Source organism: Rhinolophus sinicus, chromosome 1, assembly GCF_057876585.1.
Source record: "Rhinolophus sinicus isolate RSI-liver-muscle chromosome 1, RSI-T2T, whole genome shotgun sequence".
Classification (NCBI taxonomy): domain Eukaryota; kingdom Metazoa; phylum Chordata; class Mammalia; order Chiroptera; family Rhinolophidae; genus Rhinolophus; species Rhinolophus sinicus.
This window is the reverse complement of record NC_142501.1, coordinates 101,400,560-101,419,077: the sequence shown is the minus strand read 5'-3', so window position 1 is coordinate 101,419,077 and position 18,518 is coordinate 101,400,560. Positions and strand designations below refer to the sequence as shown.

The window sequence follows — 18,518 nt, the reverse complement described above, 5'->3', positions numbered from 1 at the left end:
CTCCTGTCCTCCTCCTAGGCTCATAAAATAAGATTGCTGGTATGTAATTAATTTGTTCAAAAGAATTAAAAAATCCACATGAGAAACTTTGTTCCAAAAAAGAAAAGGTGACTGTGAAAAACACAAAAGCTTGAACTGTTTGGACAGAGGAGCTCTGCTCATAGGGGACCAACTGGCGTACACACCAGCCTGGCAAACGTGTGCCAGGGAAACGACTGCCAGGAGAGACCTGACATCCAATCATCTCTGCTGTCGTTTCCTAAATATAAAATGTACTTCCTCAGCCCTTTCCTAATGACATTCAAAGGCACGGCCCACCCTCTCTTAGGAACAGCTGTTCCCCAGGAGCTCCTATGCTTTCTGGGTAGTTCCCTGGCACGACGACGTGGTGTGGGGAGCCTCCAGGGACTGGCCAGCAGACAGAGGTCAGCGGCTCTGCTGGCTCTCTGTCCCGTCTGTCTCACAGGCCCGTGAGATCCCCACCTGGACAGAAAAAGAGGAAGTTGGTAAGGCATAGAAGAGATAGGGTTACTGGGTGAAACACAGATATTAGTTAAGTTTAAATTATTTTTTATTTTTTAAATTGTGGTAAAATGTACATAACATAAAATTTGCCACATTAACCATTTTTAAGTATATAGTTCGGAGGCATTAAGTCCATTCACACGGTTGTGCTTCCATCACCACCATCATCTCCAGGATTTTCTCATGTTCCCAAACTCTGTCCCCATGAAACACTCACTCCCTATCCCCCTCCCAAGCCCTGGCACCACCATCTACTTTCTGTCTGTGGATCTGACCCCTCTAGGGACCTCATATGAGTGAGATCACACAGTACTGGTCTTTTATGACTGGCTTATGTCACTGAGAATAACGTCCTCAGTGCTCATCCACATGGTAGTAGGTGTCAGGATTTCCTTCCATTTTTAAGGCCAAGTACTAGTCCATTGTACATAGACCGCATTTTGTTATCCCGTCATCTGGTGGTAGACACAGGTTGCTTCCTCCTTTAGGTGATTGAGACTAATGCTGCTGAGAACGTGGGTGCACAGAGATCTCTTTGAGTCCCTGCTGCTGTTCTTTTGTGTATGTGCCCAGAAATGGGGCTGCTGTTTCACAGAGGCCACACCATTTCACATCCCACCAGCAGTGCGCAAGGGTCCCAGCTTCACAGCCTCACCCACACTTGTTATTTGTTGTTATGTTGACAGCAGCCATCCTGATGCACGTGAGGGGGCCTGTCACTGTGGTTCTGATTTGCACTTCCTACTGACTGACGATGCTGTGTATCTTTTCATGTGCATAGTGGCCATTCATATGCCTTCTTTGGAGGAATGTCTGTTCAAGTCCTTTACCTTAAATTTGAACTTCAGATAAAGAATAAATAAATTTTAATATACGTATGTCCCACACATTATTAGCGATGAACCATGTTTCCCCAAAAATAAGACCTAACCGGAAATTAAGCACTAAAATAAACCCTAACCGGAAATGTGCTCCTCTTTTGGAGCAAAAATTAATATAAGACCCAGTCTCACTTTCGGGGAAACATAGTTTCTTGATCCTCCCAGGAGGTACCATATTTCCCTAAAAATAAGACCAGGTCTTATATAAATTTTTGCTCCAAAAGACCCATTAGGGCTTATTTTCCGGTTAGGTCTTATTTTCGGGGAAACACAGTATATGTCCTTAAAAAGTATGCTGTTTATCTAAAACTCATTTTTGACTAGTATAAGATAGCCTACATTTTTTTTATTTGATAAATTTGGCACCCCTAGGAAGCGAGAACTTTGATGGATCTAAAACAATCTTTAAATATCTCACAATTTTGCTAAGGTGAGCTGTGAAATGGTTTAGTGTGTTTCTGTGGGTGTTGGACGGGTAATCCTGCTTTATTAGAAAATTGTAATTTCATTTTGAGATGCTCCAGCCTAAATCATTTGAGCCTCACACTCTTTGTGCAATATTACTGGCTCCCTTAATGAAATTATAACTCAAGCAAGAGATTTCATTCCATGGCAGTAAATTAGGCTGGGCCGAGGGGCTGGGGAGGGCCAGTCCTTCCTGGCTTATTCTTCTTGTTTGGGAGAATGAAGAAGGAACCGCACTTTGTATGTGAGTTATTTATTGTTCTCTTTGAGTGAACATTGTATTGTTGCCCGTCCCTACTAGAAACAACAGCTGTTAACAGGCTCAGGAATGAATGTCAATGTAAACACCCTGGCCTCTGGAAAGCTTGGCCAAAGAGAAAACAGGCTGAGAATGGACAGAAAAAGAGCAGGCTTCAGGCAGGGTCTGGGCGCCTGCAGGTTAACTGCATATAAACCACTAGGTATCCGTGTCTTGGGACACCATGCTTAGGACGTGTGCCATCAACAGTCCTCCTTTCTGATGACAGAGGCAGGCAGAGGCCGCCTGACGCAAATAGTGACCTCCCTGAAGACCCTGCCCTCAGGAGTGGATGTGAAGTGCCCACAGAGCAAAGTCTCCAAAGCCCTGTTGACCAGGCCCTGGACAAGCCAACCACAGGAGCAGCAGGCATGACTCTGTCGCAGCCCTGTCACACACTACATAGGCAGTGGTGACATCTGTGGTGTTTTAACAATGTGGTCAAGATTCCTGTGGAGTACCATGAATCCTCTAGGCTTGCGGTGGGGGAGGGGCGGGGAGGACACCAGAAGGAGGGACCTGGTGGCAGGCTACTCCATTCTGCTTAGGACAAGTGCTTTTGACTTCTGTGGCTGAGTTGGGCCAGTGGAACCTACAAAACAAGATGTTCTTTTTTCGGCTCCCTTCATGTGTCGTTTTTTAATTTCTCCCATTTGTCTGTACGTCACTCTTACAACTCCACACCTCCTTAACCTCTCTGTTTGAGAAGGAAACTGCTGAGGTCACGGATAGAACCTCTTTTGTGGCTCACACAGCATTTCTTCCCACCTGCTGTACTCGGAGGTGCCCAGTGCCCGGAATGCTGGGCCAGTCTTGCCTTTACTCACCCACTGGGGTGGAGGTTGGGGGTGCGTCAGGCAGAGGTGTCTGCGATTCCACTCACGGCTTCAATTGCACACTCCCATTTGCAGACCATCACTGTCCCCCTTGTCTTCTTCTGACTCTTCCCCTCTTTTACTTCTGTTCAAACACACACTCAGTACACTTTACAGTTTGGACGACGTCCATTTTTTTCATGCACTTCAAGCCCACAAAGCAAATTCTCCACTAAAGGGGAAAAATAGTCTTAGTTTTATTTGCACGACACTCATTTAATTGTGGGGTCTTTTTATTTGCTTTAGTTCCTCTCTGTGAAATGACCTCAGTCTGGCAGGCTCTGCCCCCCTCAGCATCCTGTGGGCTCAGGCAAAGCTGTTGCCCTGGAGACGATTACTTCAAGTTTTGAGGGACATGGAACAAGAGGAGGAGATATGCCAAAAATAAGAAGAGAAGAAAGATGGAAATCATAAAGTTTAAAATTGGATGGAGAGAGGGATTTGATAAAATGCTGTCAGAAATTCAATAAAAGACTGAACCAGAATTAAGTGGCTGAAACCCAAACGACCTTTCAACCTCACTTGTCCAAACCCTCAGTAATAAGAATATATGAAAGCACTGACTTGTTCTGAAACTCGATGTCAAAAGTGCATTTCCTGTTCTTCTTTTCTTTCCAGACAAAGTCAGCATGTTGTCAGCCTTCATCTCTCCCTTCAAGCACTTGAGCCCTGGGGCCACAAACACGGAGGATGAAGACAATCTAAGTAAGCAGTTCCCTCCCTGAAGAGTGGGGGTGGGGGCGGTCCCAGCCCAATGTGCTGAGGGGTATCCTTCACTGTCACCAAAGACTAAGACTCTTGGTGTGATGCCAGGGCGGGGGGGCTCTCTAGGCTTCCCGAAGCAGCAGGTTCTGCTCCCATCCCCACCTGGAATCCCGTCCCCACCGGGACTCCCATCTTTATCTGGAACCTTGTGCACACCTGGACAGCCACCCTCACCTGGTTGGTAGGAAAATATTAGCAGTGACTATGTTATTGAAAACTCCAGGAATTATACTTTTTTAAAAAAAGTTCTCTTAAGCATCTCTCTCCTCTTTCCTGTCTTTCCTCTCCCAACAAGAGAGAGAGAGAAGAGATAGAGAAGAAAAATGAACAGTCTCTTTGAGCACGGTACAATTTTTCAACAAGGAAAGAGCTGGACAGGTGCCTGCCTTGGAAACATTCTGGCACGTGAACTTAGAGAGATGCTGAGCAGTGTGGTGTGGGAACCAGAAGCTGGCTTGGGGAGGGGACCTGAACAGTGCCCCTGGTCAGACCACTGAGGAGGCAGAGCTGCCAGGACTGGAGTGTAAGAGAGTCTGGCAGTGGCTGGCACACATTGTACTTGCCTGTTTTGCAAGCATATTGTCAAGCATTTCACCAAAGAGGGAAAACCGTTCCAAACCATGTGAATACCTCTTGTGTTTCAGCATTACCTAATAGATGGGTTACCGTCTCAGCCAGAAAAAGTTCAGAGGGTGCCAGTGGTCTTGGGAGAGGGAGGACGTGGACTATTTCCTGGTGGTCACTAGGATTGTTGACGTGACCGAGAAGCAGCAGTGGCCCAGGAATGCTCTCCATTTGCCACCAGCTTGTAAGACACACAACACACCATAGGCATAGCCCTTCCCCAGAAAACATAACAGACTGAGGTGAGTGACCTGGATTATTCCACAAAAGCAAAGTCACAGAGTCATTGGACATTGGCCCCAGAGCCAACCCTAGCGACACTCTAGTCTGAGTCCTTCGTTTTCTACATGAGAAAGGACAGGCGTAGAGGATGAGCAGAAGTCACGTGGGAGTCGGAACACGGTCAGGGCCGCAGCAAAGATGGAGTCAAAGGGAAATGTGGACAGATGATTGCTTCTGTTTTGTGTGATCTAAACTGGAAATTTTCTAAGACTGAGCCAATATTTTGCGAGCTTGAGAAATTCGATCTTACTGTCACTCGTCTTCCCTCCAAGCTGTGGGAACCCCAGCCGGGTTAGTCTCCCCAGCAGGGCCTTGTCTCTCCCCTTCCTGACGACATCTGAGGCAGGCACAATTCAGAAGTAGAGGGCCAGTGTGGGCAAGACCTTCAACACCATCTCACTCTGCCCCACAGCCCTGGGCTGTGCACGTCACCGCTCAGGCCCTCAGAGCCTCGTGTCCAAGACAGGACCAGTAACGCATCCTGAGTCATGGCTTTGAGGCAGAATCAAATGACGTAGTGCATGAAGACATTTTAGGCAAGGGCCTGGGATCTATAAAGGCTCTGTCAAGGTTTGCCACCATCAGGGATTAAGGCTATTTTCCTTGAGTCTGCTCACTGGTGACAGGTGGAAACCCGCAGATAAGCATGACTTTTAATTGTTTATTACATACTAAAATGCCTTTGAAATGCTCAGAAAATCTACCAGTGAAATTTCTACCAGTGGATTAGTCACCCCCTTTGTAATACATGCTGTGAACATACTCAGAAAACCCTCTCCTCACACACCGCTCAGAGACGACGCTCCAGATGACGGCCTTGTCTTCACACTTGGCACAAGTTTTGCCCATGCAGTCTGTCAGTTTGCTGCCCAAATGCCACTGGAAGGTAGAAGAGGAGTGAAGGCCACTTCCCTGGAGGGGCCTGTGTATGTGTGTGATGGGTGTGTGATGGGTGTGTGATGGGTGTATGTATGTGTGATGAGTGTGTGGTGGGTGTGTGATGGGTGTGTGTGATGGGTGTGTGTGATGGGTGTGTGGTGGGTGTGTGATGTGGGTATGGTGGGTGTGTGATGGGTGTGTGTGTGATGTGTGCGTTACATGAGGTAGGTGTTCACTACATGTGCATGTGTGTGCAGTGTGTACACACGTGTGTGCAGAGGGAGGGTGGCTGGTAGAAGGACACATACCCTGGCTTTGAAGCCCCTGTTGTTATCTGTCAGCTTTCGAATGGGTATGTCTGGGTGGGTTCCCCATTCAGGACCGTCTCTCCTGCCCCCACCTCTGCTGCTGCCTGGAGCAGAGCTGCAGTGTCCAGGGATGAGCTGGGCTCAGGCCTCAGTAGGCAGACTGAGACTCAGCCTGAGCAAGGACAGTGCCCATGAGCCCACCTGGAAGCCAGTGGTCAGCAGGGTGGGTCCCGGCTGACAGTGTGCCGACTATGCCATGCTATTTAACCTTTGTGCCTAAGCTGGTGGTCCTGCAAGCTTTCTTCTTGGAATTCTGAGGGGAGTGGTCACTGACCCAGCCCACCACCTCTGTGCATTCCTCGGGACCTGAGAGTGCCCATGAGGGCTGGAGTCTGCACAGCCCACGCCCTTTGCTCGGGGGCTGGAGGGAAGGCGGCCCCCTGGCCACGGCTCACAGCAGCGTGAGACAGGTCTTTGCAGGAAGGCTTCTGATCCTGATGGCAGGCCTGATGCAGCAGCCACCGGTGTCAGGCCCGTGCATAGCCAGCAATGCCAGGACCGAGTCACCAGGCCCCGTGGCCCCTCCTGTCTGTGCTTCTCACACATGGACAAGCCAGAGCCACATCGCTTTACACACTGTCCCCACTCACACTCACAAAAGCCCAGTGTGGCCCAGTCCATCTGCACACCAACCAGATGCCAGCCCCCAAGTATATGGAGTCCCGGCCATGCTCTTCTCTCCCAGAGGTGACCGGCCAGGGCTCGCAGTATATGTGAGCCTGGGGTCGGCTCCCAGGCAAGGCTGGGCCTCTGAAAGTGATAGGACACATCACAATCACTTGAGACCGAGGAAAGCACCTGCCTGCCTGAGGGCTCCAAAGCGGTGTGACACCCCCACCCCCACACATACCCCACACACACACTCCACCCCCCATTCCCCATTCACACAGGCAAGTCTGTGGGTTGATCACCAGTAAGGCCATGTCCAATTCCTTTTTGCATTTCCTGAGCAGAAACCAGACAGTCCCAGGCTGCCTAAATGCACAGGGAAAAGGTTAAACGCTGGCGACATGCCCCAGGGGGGGTTGTACAGGACAGGAGCCTACTGGGGACAATCCCCCTCCACCCTAAAGGTGACCCTTGGGGCCAGGGAGCAGAAGGGGCATCACCATCTGCCCCTGTCATGCCGAGACCCACGGAAGCAGGAAGCATCTCCAGCCCACAGTCAGGAGGGAGAGCGTTCTTGGCTTCCTGAATTGTTACCTCCAGGTTTTCTCCTGACCACAGAGTGAGTGAAAACTATTAAGGAAATGAAGAGAAAGTGAGACTCATTTCCTGGGTCGGGGAGGTATTGCCACCCTGTGGACCGCCATGTGGAAGGAGATGTGAACTGTGACACCACAGCTGATGCCTGTAGAAAGCTCACGCGGGGACCTGGCAAACCGGTGGCAGGTTTTCAAGAACCAGCTGGCATTTTTTCACGCAGCTCCAACTTGGGCAGGTCTCTCTGCCCTCCTTCTTCTGGGCCCCAAGGGCCACTGGTACAGCATGTCACTTTGTGCAGATCACAAGTATCTATCTGTCTGCTTCTCCCACTGAACCGAGCGTCTAAAGGCAAGGGCCACTTTCCCCTCGTTTGACCCAGGAACCAGATTACTGACACTTGGGAGGTTCCAGGAAGTCTTTGTGAGAATCAATGTTTGTCTTCCAACCTGGCCCCACAGCCCTGGGAGCCAGAGGCACTGTGACCCCTACTTTCTGCAGGATTCCAGCATCTAAAATAATCAGGGAGAGCAGCTGGGCCGGGCCTGGACAAAAAGAAATGGCTTACAAGTGTCTGTCACTGTCTTTCCTGCTACACTAGCCCCGCCCCTTTATCCTCAGTCTCACGTTCCGCAGTTTCAGTTACCCCTGGTCAACTTTGACCTGAAAAGATTAGGTGGAAAATTCCAAAATTAAACAATTCTTAAGGTTTAAATTGTGTGCCATTCTGAAAATCGTGATGAAATGCTGTGCTGTCCCACTCCATCCCACCCAGGACGTGACTCATCCCTTTGTCCAGCATATACTCTGTGGACGCTTCACACCCATTAGTCACTTAGTAGTCGTCCCAGTTATCAGATAGGCTATCAAAGGCGGGGGGGGGGCAAATTCATCTAACTTTCATTGCAGTCTATTGCTACAATTTTCTGTTTTATTATCAGTTATTGCTGTTAATCTCTTACTGTGCCTAATGTATAAATTAAACTTTATCATAGGTATGCATGTGTGGAATTCAGTGCTAGCCATTGTTTCAGGCCTCCACTGGGGGTCTTGGAATGTGTCTGCCATAGATAAGGAGAATGACTGTATTTTCAAATAATCTGTTAAGACTTTCCTATATGTCAGGGTTTTTGCTGAGCCTATGACATGTGTTCCTGTAGTCCAACCTCATAATAATCTTATAAGGCAAGATTTATTAAAACCCACCTTTTCCATCTTAAGAAAATGGAGTTTGGACAGGTTGAGGGACTTGCCCAAGGTCACATTTACATAAAGGATGGAGAGGACTTTGACCCGAGAGCATGATCCCTAGTCTGATTGTTTGCAAAAGCCACTGGGTAACATCACACCCAGAGATTCTAGCTACTGTGTGCAGGACAGGGCCCGGCAGTTCTTACTGTTATTAGTTATCTGATAATTGTGTCTGTGCCACGGAGACTTTCATAATGACTGTCATCATTGGCTATTGAGCGTTGTGGGGGAGCAGAGCATGGAAGCAATCTCAGTGCAGATGGCAGGCGCAGGGGGCCGGGGAGCCGTGAAGGCTGCTGCTCCAAGATACACCTTTCTACCTGATAAGGCAACAGAACCCATCTGATATGCCAGTCCCCCGACCCCCACACCACGAGAAATCAGTAAGAAATTAGAGCTCCCAGCAACTTTCTAGGCCTTCTTCTGTGGGGGCCTTTCAGCTGCGTTCTCTTTTTTTCTTTTTTTTTCCCCCATCTTTACGTTCAATTTGGAAAACTGCCTGGTTAATCCGATCTACTGGCCTGGGCCTGAAACATTCCCCATGGCAGAGTTCCTGGCTGTGTGGACACAAATGCATAGTGATTCACAGAGAAGGGTGACATGTGGTTCTTGATGCCAGTAGGTAATTGTTTCAACTACAATAGTCTGCAAGTGACGCCATCCACCTCTAACATTAAAACGCTCAGGTTGACTCCTTTGAACAAATTACCTCTGCAGACCTAATGTTTTATAGCAGCAAACCGCTCAAGAAAATACTAACAGAACCTCCACAATTTAGAGAGCAAAGCTTGTGGGCGTGGAGGTTTTAGCACCTTCAAAACAGGCCTCTCACTGCCGGGAAAACCTCCAGTTGGACTGGTGGGAATGGAGGCAGGAGGCGTCACCCAAGCTGGGAGCCCTGCAGCCCCAGAACCCAGACAAGAATCTTGTCGAGGGTGGGGGGCACCTGGTGGGCCAAGAGTCTTCTGTGCCCCTTCTCATTATTATTCTCCACCAGTGGTGCCACCAGGAGGCAACAGGGATTCTAGCCATGTGGTTCTGTGGGGGTCCTAGCTGAGGATTTCTAAAGGGGACAGCCTCACTGGTGAAGAGTGGTCCAAAACAGCCAGTCTTGAACAGCTAAATTATCATTACGTGAATCCATCACCCACAGTTAGCGGATGATGACTTTGCTAAACTTAAATCATATAATTTCTTGCAAAAGACGTAAAAGAGCAGAGCTACAATGGAAGCCCCTTTGTGGGCCCCCATCCCATGTCCTCCTTGTTTCCTGGGAAAGGGGTATCTAAGCTTCATCACCTGATTACACAAACAACGGTGTGATGTCTGTGCTGTTATCATTTACATTCACGACACCCCACTTTATGTATGACTCTGCAAGTTGCTTTTATCATAGAACACTGTAGTTCTGAGATCCCTCCACATTGTAGTACATAGACCTGGTCACGGAGCATAAGTGCTACCAGGTGTCCCAGCCTATTACCACACCACAGCTTGGTCACCACCACACGGCAGGGAAGGCCTGTGAGGCCCTCAGCATTGCCTGAAGCTGAAAGAAAGGGCCACGTGTTCATTTGGTTTTGGGGGTGGCTTTGGGAGAGAGGGGCAGAAGATAGGCTGTCCTCAGGCTTGTGACATCCGCACTCAGAGCAGCAGGAGGAGCAGACGTGAGAGAGTCCGGCTCCTCTCGCTTCCACACCCCACTTTCTGGGATCAGGAAGGGTTAGAATCTCTTGTCAGCATGGAAACAGACAGTGCCCCCAAAGGCCCGGAGAGGGTGCCAGCTGACAGCCGGGCTCACGTGTGCAGTACGGTCCCTGGCAGGGGTGTCTGCCGTCAGGCGACCTGAGGGCCCTGCGTCACGCTGTCTGTTCTCACCTCCAGGTACCAGCAGCGCGGATGTGAAGGAAAACCGGAATGTGAGCAACCTGGAGGCGCGTCCGCCGCCCTCCGGCGACAGGGCCCGAGGCGGCGTCCCCGGCATGAAGAGGAAAAGGCCCCTGGAGGAGGGCAACGGTGGCCACCTGTGCCAAGTGCAGCTCATCTGGAAGACGCTGTCCTGGTCAATGGCACCCAAGAACGCACTGGTCCAGCTGCACGAGCTGCGGCCGGGCCTGCAGTACCGGATGGTGTCCCAGACCGGCCCTGTGCACGCGCCCGTCTTTGCCGTGGCCGTAGAGGTGAATGGGCTGACGTTCGAGGGCACGGGGCCCACCAAGAAGAAGGCCAAGATGCGGGCGGCCGAGCTGGCCCTGCGCTCCTTCGTGCAGTTCCCCAACGCCTGCCAGGCGCACCTGGCCATGGGGAGCGGCCCCAGCCCCTGCACGGACTTCACCTCGGACCAGGCCGACTTCCCCGACACTCTGTTCAAGGAGTTTGAGCCGGCGGCGCCCAGCGCGACTTTCCCGGGCCGCCGCCCCGCCGAGCCCGAGCTGCTGTCTGCGGCGTTCCGGCGGGGGCGGCTGCTGCGCCGCACGCTGGACCTGGTCACACCGGGCGACAGGAACCCGGTGGTGCTGCTGAACCAGCTGCGCGCCGGCCTGCGATACGTGTGCCTCTCCGAGCGGCCCCGGAGGTTCGTCATGGCGGTGAGCGTGGACGGGAGGACGTTTGAAGGCTCGGGACGCAGCAAGAAGCTGGCCAAGGGCCAGGCCGCGCAGGCCGCCCTCCAGGCCCTCTTCGACATCCGGCTGCCCGGCCACGTGCCCAGCAGGAGCAAAAGTCACCTATTGCCCCAGGTGAGAATTCTCAGGTAGCTGCTGGATGCTAGGACGACCGTGAGCGGGGACGGGCAGCCGGCAGCCCCTCTGCTCCAGTGGCTGTATGTAGCGCCCCACGCCCCTCCCGGAAAAGCCGACTGGCTGGTCCCAGCGTCACTGTTAGCGCGCGTCAGGCTTTGGAGACAGAGCCCTGGGCGTGTAGAGAATATCAACACTCGGACTTGGCATAGGGGTGGGAGGATGCGTGAAGGCAGGTGATGTCTGCGATGACATCAGCGGCAGGCGGACAAGGCAGCTCGGGGACCAGGCCGCTGCCCCACACAAGAAGGCCGGTGGCGTCAGCGGGCCCTTCAGTGATTGGGCGCTGAACACTCTGCCGAGGGAGGGTCAGCGGGAGGTGAAAATGAATGTTGGTGGCAGTTTGCGGGCAGCTTCTCGCTAGGGAGGCTGGAGGAAGGGAAGTGAATGTGAGTCGGCTGGTCTCGGTGACTTTAACCAGAGATAGGTGCCTGTGTGGACACCCAGGCCGTGCCACACAGAGGGGAGGTCCGAGGGCCCAGCCCTCGGCTGCATGAAAGGAGCTCAGAACCAGGGCGGGGCTGGGAGCCTCGAATCACCATCAACTCTCTGGCGCTTTCACACCAGTAACCGTCTGCTTTCTCATGCTGGTTCCCCCTTGTTCACTGGAAAAATACCTTGGTAGCATTTCTCACATGTTGGGAACAATTCTTACCCCATGCCCAGGCTTCTGACTGCTTATGCAAATTACCTTTCTCAGCGTTCTGAGAATTGTCTGTGGGCGTTGCTAATGTATCAGATGCAGGAAAATCTCTTTAACTCACTTTGGTGTCAGTTCGGGGAGAAACATTTTACAGGGTTCAAAAGCACTCAGCCCAGCACCGATCCACAGCAAGTACCCGGGGTTGTAGGCGGTCGCTCCCATCACTGTCGCGATCCCGTCATAGCACCCAGGACGGGGAGGCCGCACACACCTCAGGGAGCACGGCAAGTGCTGCACAGCGGCCCTCTCTGAGGCACACAATGCACGCCTCATGCCCAGTGCCGCCGTTCAGTAAGTATGTGTCAGACAGAGGTCCTCTCCTTACAGCCCGGCCAGGTGAGGGACACAGAACAAGGAACCCCGATGGGGGTGACTGTTCCTCCCACCATCTTCACCCCCAAAGCCTTCATTTATTTTCACATATTTATTGCACATTGTCGGGAGCAGGTGGGAGGATTTAGACCACAATCTCCATCATCTTCCTTTCAACCCTCCCTCAGGCAATACACAGTCCAGGTGGAAACAGGGTGTTTGCAAAGAAGTTCAGCATCACAGGTCCCTGAGCGTCGCAGCTTCCTTTCTCTCCTGGCACCTACATTTCATTACTTTCCTCTCTTTCCTTCTAATTCTGTTTCTCCAACCACGCCCAAGGAAGCCACTGTGCCCCCTGCGGCCCCATGAGCCACAGACAACCCCTGCCCCCAACCTCGATGGCTCTGTCTTCTCGCCACCTTCTCAGAGGTCCCCCTGTGCGGCAGGTGGTGGTGTGTTCCCTGCCGCCCCTGCTCCCTGCCCGCCCCAACCCTCATGGAAGTTGAAGGGTGTCGGTGCATTCCCACCTCAGCGTGTTCTCTCATGGTGTCACCGCGAGCTCGCCATGCAGGGAGCACCGCCGTTCTGTAACAATCATTTGAGCCCAGTTGTGGCACATCAGTTAAAGCCACAGCCACTAAATTATTCTTCTCTGACAGTCCGCTAACCACCCCGACTGGATGATGGAGGGCACGGAGCAGCATGAAGGCTGTCAGCCATCCATCACACCCAAGGCACTGCCATCCTGAGGCTCGTTACGTACCCTTGCCCCATCACCCGGGCTGGGTGGGGCTAAGGTGGGTCAGGGGACCCAGGACCAGGTACCATCAGTGGCTTCATTAAATTCAAATGCTGTCTTGAACGTGGTCTGGATTCAGGGACTCATCTTTAAAAAGAAGATTCCAAGAGTCCCTGTAAATGCTGTTTGTTCCCCTGCTGGGCCCAAGGCCCTGCCCATACGGCAGACGCCTGGTCCTGCTGGGCCATGGGCCTGAGCTCCAGTCCCAGTGGCACGACACTGTTAGCAGCTGCTCCTGGAGAGTAGGCCAGGCACCCCCGCCTGCCACGTTCCCAGAACCACTGCCTGGCTCCCAGAAAAGGCAGGTCCCCCAGCCACTGAGCTCTGAGGACCCCACCCTGGAGGTTGGCAGGGGCGTTTGGTGCCGGACAGACAATTTTGGGAACTTGGGTACCAACACCAGTATTTAATGTTCCCTGCCCAAAGTCCCAGGTTCTGCCCTACACGGGGGACGATAAGCCATGAGTCTGGTTCTAAGACACACATGTTGCGTCACATTTGTACAGAAGCAAGCTGAGAGACAATATCTAGTTTAGTGCTTTAACCGAAGGTCGGTCTTGTCTGAGTGGAGGGTTACCTCTTTAAGTAACATTCAGTGAAATGCAGTAACAATCAGTGAAAACAGTTTCAGGTGTGATGGTGCCTAGTGTCATATGGGGTGCAGGTGTAAAGTGCCGTCGTGGTCCAGGCTTCATGAGAAGCAGTAGGTGCTGGAGGGGCAGCTGGGAACCTGCTCTCTGACCCTCACGCAGGAGAGTCACTCGACTGCCCCACTGGGTAACCCGCCCTTGGAACCTCCTCAGGGCTGTGCTCTGGGCCTCGGCCTGGACAGCAGGATCACAGCAGGACCAGCACAGTGGTCGGATGCTTGCTCTGTGGTCAGGAGGTTCTGAGTAAGCCTCATCCCCAAATGCCCCTCGGGTAAAAACCTGCAAGGAGCACTCTGAAGGGGTGGATGCCACTGCACTTGCCGTCCAATCAACTTTCTTGAAAGAGTGAGGCATCTGCTCCTCCGAGAGTGACATTGAGAGTCCTCGGCTGGTGGGGGGAGGAGGCTACCATGATTGGGGCTGTTCCTGTTCCCACACTCAGACACCACAGTTCCCTCCAGCTGGAAACCAGGCATCCATCTTGCTCACTGTGAGTGTGTCATCTGCGGGGTGCTGACCAGGTAACCAGTGCTGAACAGGCTGGGACTCAGAGATTCATGTCCGCGTCCTGAATTCCATCTAGAACCTCTCTTAGTGGCCGCCATGAACTCCCTTACTCGTCTGTGCTAACAGTCACTGTTTCACTGATGCATAAAATGATAAAGGGCTTGGAGGGAATGAATGTGAGACTTCTCTCCCCAAAACGATCTCAGTGCGTACATGGGTGAAGGATCAAATAGAAACTCATCACTTAGGGGCCCTTCTTACCCAACAATTCTCAGTAATTCTATAATTCTCTAAGGAGAGAGGGAGGAAATTCTCCTGATTATTAAGAGTGGCTTGTCTGAAGTTAATTCTTGTTTCTTAGAAGCTATGAACAGCTGTGTGTCCGAGGTACTCGGTTTTGGGAAAGGTGGAAGGAGGCAAGAGGAGAAAAAGGACATTGTTGTTTTATCCAGAATTGTAGAACCCTAAGAACGGGCTTTAAAATGGTCACCACCTCCAGTGCACCCATAACCAGTGCAATCAACCCTGACTCTCTAAGGCCGCCCTCCTGGAGCAGATGCAGCCAACACCTGGGCAAGTGGGCCTCGTTCCTATCAAGATACCCTGGAGCCTGGTCACCGGCCAGCAGGTGGGCCTGTGTGGAACTCTGCTGTTTCCCACCAGCACAGCCTGGGCTGACCCAGGCCCTAGAGCGAAGCTCAGAGCTCCAGCTCAGGGGGACCCCCAGCAGTGGGGCCCGGCATGCTCTGCCTCCCTGGAATTGTTCTCCCAGTCAGCTGTGACCACCCTGCCCAGGCTGAAGCTGTGATCATTCCAGACGCCTTCTTCCTTTAACATCTCTGCCTGCCTGGGTTTTGTAACCACACGCACCCTCTTGTGGTACATGAAGAGAGAAAGGCAGCCACCCTCCACATAACCAACTGGCCTTGAACTTCCCCTCTTCATTTCCCTGTTTCCTCAGAAGATACACTGACAACTAGAACTATAGGGACAGTCAGTTCACTGTCATGACCCATGGAAAAAATCTCCTAAAATCCCTCCTCAATGAGGGTGTTAAAGGCTTTGTAGCTGCTTAACAACACATTTATACAAAATATACACAATGTGATACAACGCATGTTTATGCAATACACATTTATACAACGTATATGCAACGTACAATGTTTATAAATAAACACACTACATGGTGTGCACAATATACTTCTAGACCATAGCCTCCACCGTCTTACTCCCTCCTGAAACAAGTTTGGTGCAATTTTGGTAAGGAGTTAAATATGAGTTTAAGCCTATATGTTCCCACTACTATGTTTGGCATTTTTAAATATAGTTAATGTGGCTTGATTATTTAAGCAGAGCTTCTAAAGTAAGCTTCACCACTTGTCTGCAACTCTGCAGCCACTATTTATGGTGGTGATGGTAACATTAGGAGCTAATATTCTCAGGCTCACTGGGGGTCACGTATTGTTCTAGGTGTTTTGCATATAATAGCACATTCAAACTTCATAAACTCCTTGGAGGTGGCACTGTTCACATTCCCATTGTCCAGGCGAGGGCACTGGGGCACAGGAAAGTTAAGTCCTCTGCCCAGAGTCCAGCTGGTCAGCTGAGGGGACAGTGAAGGGGCCCTCGGATGCCAGCTGGCCTCTCCCCAGACCCCAGCACCTGCACAGGGTTGTTGAGGAAACGGACACGCTTATCATGGTGGCATGTTTGACTGGGCACAGTGACAGTGTTGCTCTTTCCAGACAGAGAGAAACGTGGCCAGAACAGGAGTGCTGACCGACTTTGAGAGATCCCAGAGTTTGGCCAGGGAGCATAAAAGGGGCTCCTGGGTGGCCAGTTTGCTCAGTAGTTGGAGTACGGTGCTCATAACACCAAGGTCGCCAGTTCAGTTCCCACATGGACCAGTGAGAAACAACGGCTTGTGCTTGGAGCTGAGCTATTGGCAGGCGGCCAGTTGGCTCAGTTGGTTAGAGCGCAGTGCTCATAACACCAAGGTCGCCGGTTCTAGTCCCACATGGGCCAGTGAGCTGCTCCCTCCAGAGCTAGATTGAGAACAGCAACTTGACTTGGAGCTGAGCTGCACCCCCCACAACTAGATTGAAAAACAGTGACTTCATATAGGGCTGATGGGTCCTGGAAAAACACACTGTTCCCCAATATTCCCAAATAAAAAAAAGAAAGAAAAAAAGAAAAGGGCTCCTAGGGCAGGAGCCCTACTCCCAATGGTGTGCTGTGTTTCAGAGACGAGCCCCTGAGCTCATGGGAAAGGCCAGGCAATGAGTTCAGGACTCAGGCGGGAGAAGTATCCCTCAGTAAGCTGACTCCCACTTGGATCAGTGGGGGTGGCTGGGAGCTCGCCAGCAGTCCCCAGATGAGGAGACCACCTCTGTCAGCAGAGAGCCTGCCCTTCTTTAGCAGCCTTTGTTGCGATGTCCAGGTCCCCTCCTCCTTGGGGACAGATGCATTGTTACACTGAAAGGAGAGAGCCAGCCAATGGGAGAATGCCAGCATGCAAATGAGCCAGAGACAGCAAAGAGGACCATCAGAGAGAGAGAGAGAGAGAGAGAGAGAGAGAGAGAGAGAGAGAGAGAGAGAGCCTCCCAGACTCAAGGGGCCAGGGAGACTGGAAGAAACACAGCAGGCGCAAGATTGGGAAGGCCACTGCCCACTGCACAGAGGCCATGTCGGGCCCAGGCCATGGGGCAGCACACAGTCCAGCCACAGGGACAGAGTGGCTAGGCACAGGACTCAGTGTGGCCTGGGTGGCCACAGCTGGGACACCCGTGGGCCTGAGAGGGGCTGTACAGCGGACCACCCCCCAGCTCACCCTGCAATGTGCAGGGTCTTCTCAGGAGACAGAGCTCAGCGCCCCCAGGCCCACATGGGGAACCCATACCCCAGACCCTGGCCCTTCCTGAGGAACCCTGAGTAAAACAGGCAAGGTGGTTCCTTGGAACGCCTCAAGGATGTTTCCTGAGAGTTAGAAGCAGAGGGAATGACCTTCCCATCAGAAACCTTTTGTAGCCACTGCCACCGTCATGGCCCCTCACAGCCTGTCACACTGCAAACTGCCACAAGTGCCCTAGAGCCATGATCTGTCTGTGAGAGAAAGAGAGAGGGGTGGGGAGAGGGACTTGCTGAGGAAGAGGGGCTCAACGTGAGCCTGGCTGGGGCTCAGCCTGGCTGGGGAAGAGGGGGTTGCCAGAGCCCCCACCACCCTTGACTGCTGCTGAGAGGCCCTCAGGCTCCTCTGGGCTCAGCTTCCTTGTCTTGAGAAGCAGGGACGATATTGGATGCTCGTTCCAGCTCTCACACTCTGGGCAAATGAAAGCCAGTGCAGGACGCCCACAGTGTGCCAGCAGACACTTGGGAATACTTACAAGTAACAAACACAAACGCACCACCACGTTGACATGCAATCTGCAGCATTTTGCCCCAAAGCAGAGCTTTTCTTCTCTCACTCCAGTAGTGTATTCCATTCTGATCTAGCTTTCCAAACCGAAGAAGGAACGGAGGCCACAGGAAGACAGGAGAAAGCTGTGGTGATGCTGTGGGACGTGTGCCCCACACAGCTGTCCCTGAGCCGCACCCGCCTTGTAGTGGTGTCCAGAGAGGGAGATGGGGCGACACCCACTTCTTACCACCAAGGCGCTTTACAAGGGTAGGAGATTGCTGGATGTCTTCCTGTTTAAATACATAGCATCCCGAGGCGGTCCACAACTCTGCCGCCCTCAGCTCTCCTAGAACGATCTGGAATGCAAGGACTCAGCTCTGTTCAGATCCAGCTTGTGCCTCTTATGATCAACTCCCTCCTTACGTGGTATTTGTAGGTAAAAAACAGTGACTGCCCCAGTGCTCCCAGGGCTGGAGTGAATCTATGTTCGCCATGTCACTCTCCCTCCTGTCACATGAGGGTGGCGAGACCCTCTGCTCGCAGACCCCCATCCTCCCTCCTGCACCCTCACCGTCTTGTCACCCTCACCCCTACGTGTTAGGGCCCAATGACGCATGGAAGGTAGAATGACTGTTTGTGACAATAGCACCACAATTAAACATTTTTCTTAAATAATGCATTCAATGGAACTGTGGGTTCAGTCAAGTACTCAAAATTATAAGCTTACAGAAAAAATTGCTATACAAACAGCAAGCGTGAGAAATTTTTCTTTTAATACGGGCGTTTTCCCTGTGTTGGTGATTACAATAAATGCAGTGAGGGACTGTCACTATTTTCACCCCAACAAGCATATCTGAGCATGAGCCGGAGAAAAGGAGCTGTGAGGGTCCAGATGTGACAGCCCCCCGGACGCGCAGCCCCCTCGGCAAAGCTCAC

The 18,518-nt window shown here is 52.0% G+C and overlaps 1 protein-coding gene across 1 annotated transcript in view; it reads left to right on the top strand.

The window, feature by feature from the left end:
- Nucleotides 1-18,518, top strand: part of ADARB2 (adenosine deaminase RNA specific B2 (inactive)) — a 393,920-nt gene that overhangs the window by 263,801 nt on the left and 111,601 nt on the right. The window contains exons 2-3 of the mRNA XM_019716542.3: nt 3,663-3,749; nt 10,301-11,154. Of these exons, the coding sequence (XP_019572101.2) occupies nt 3,663-3,749; nt 10,301-11,154 (941 nt within the window). The remainder of the gene's footprint in view (nt 1-3,662; nt 3,750-10,300; nt 11,155-18,518) is intronic.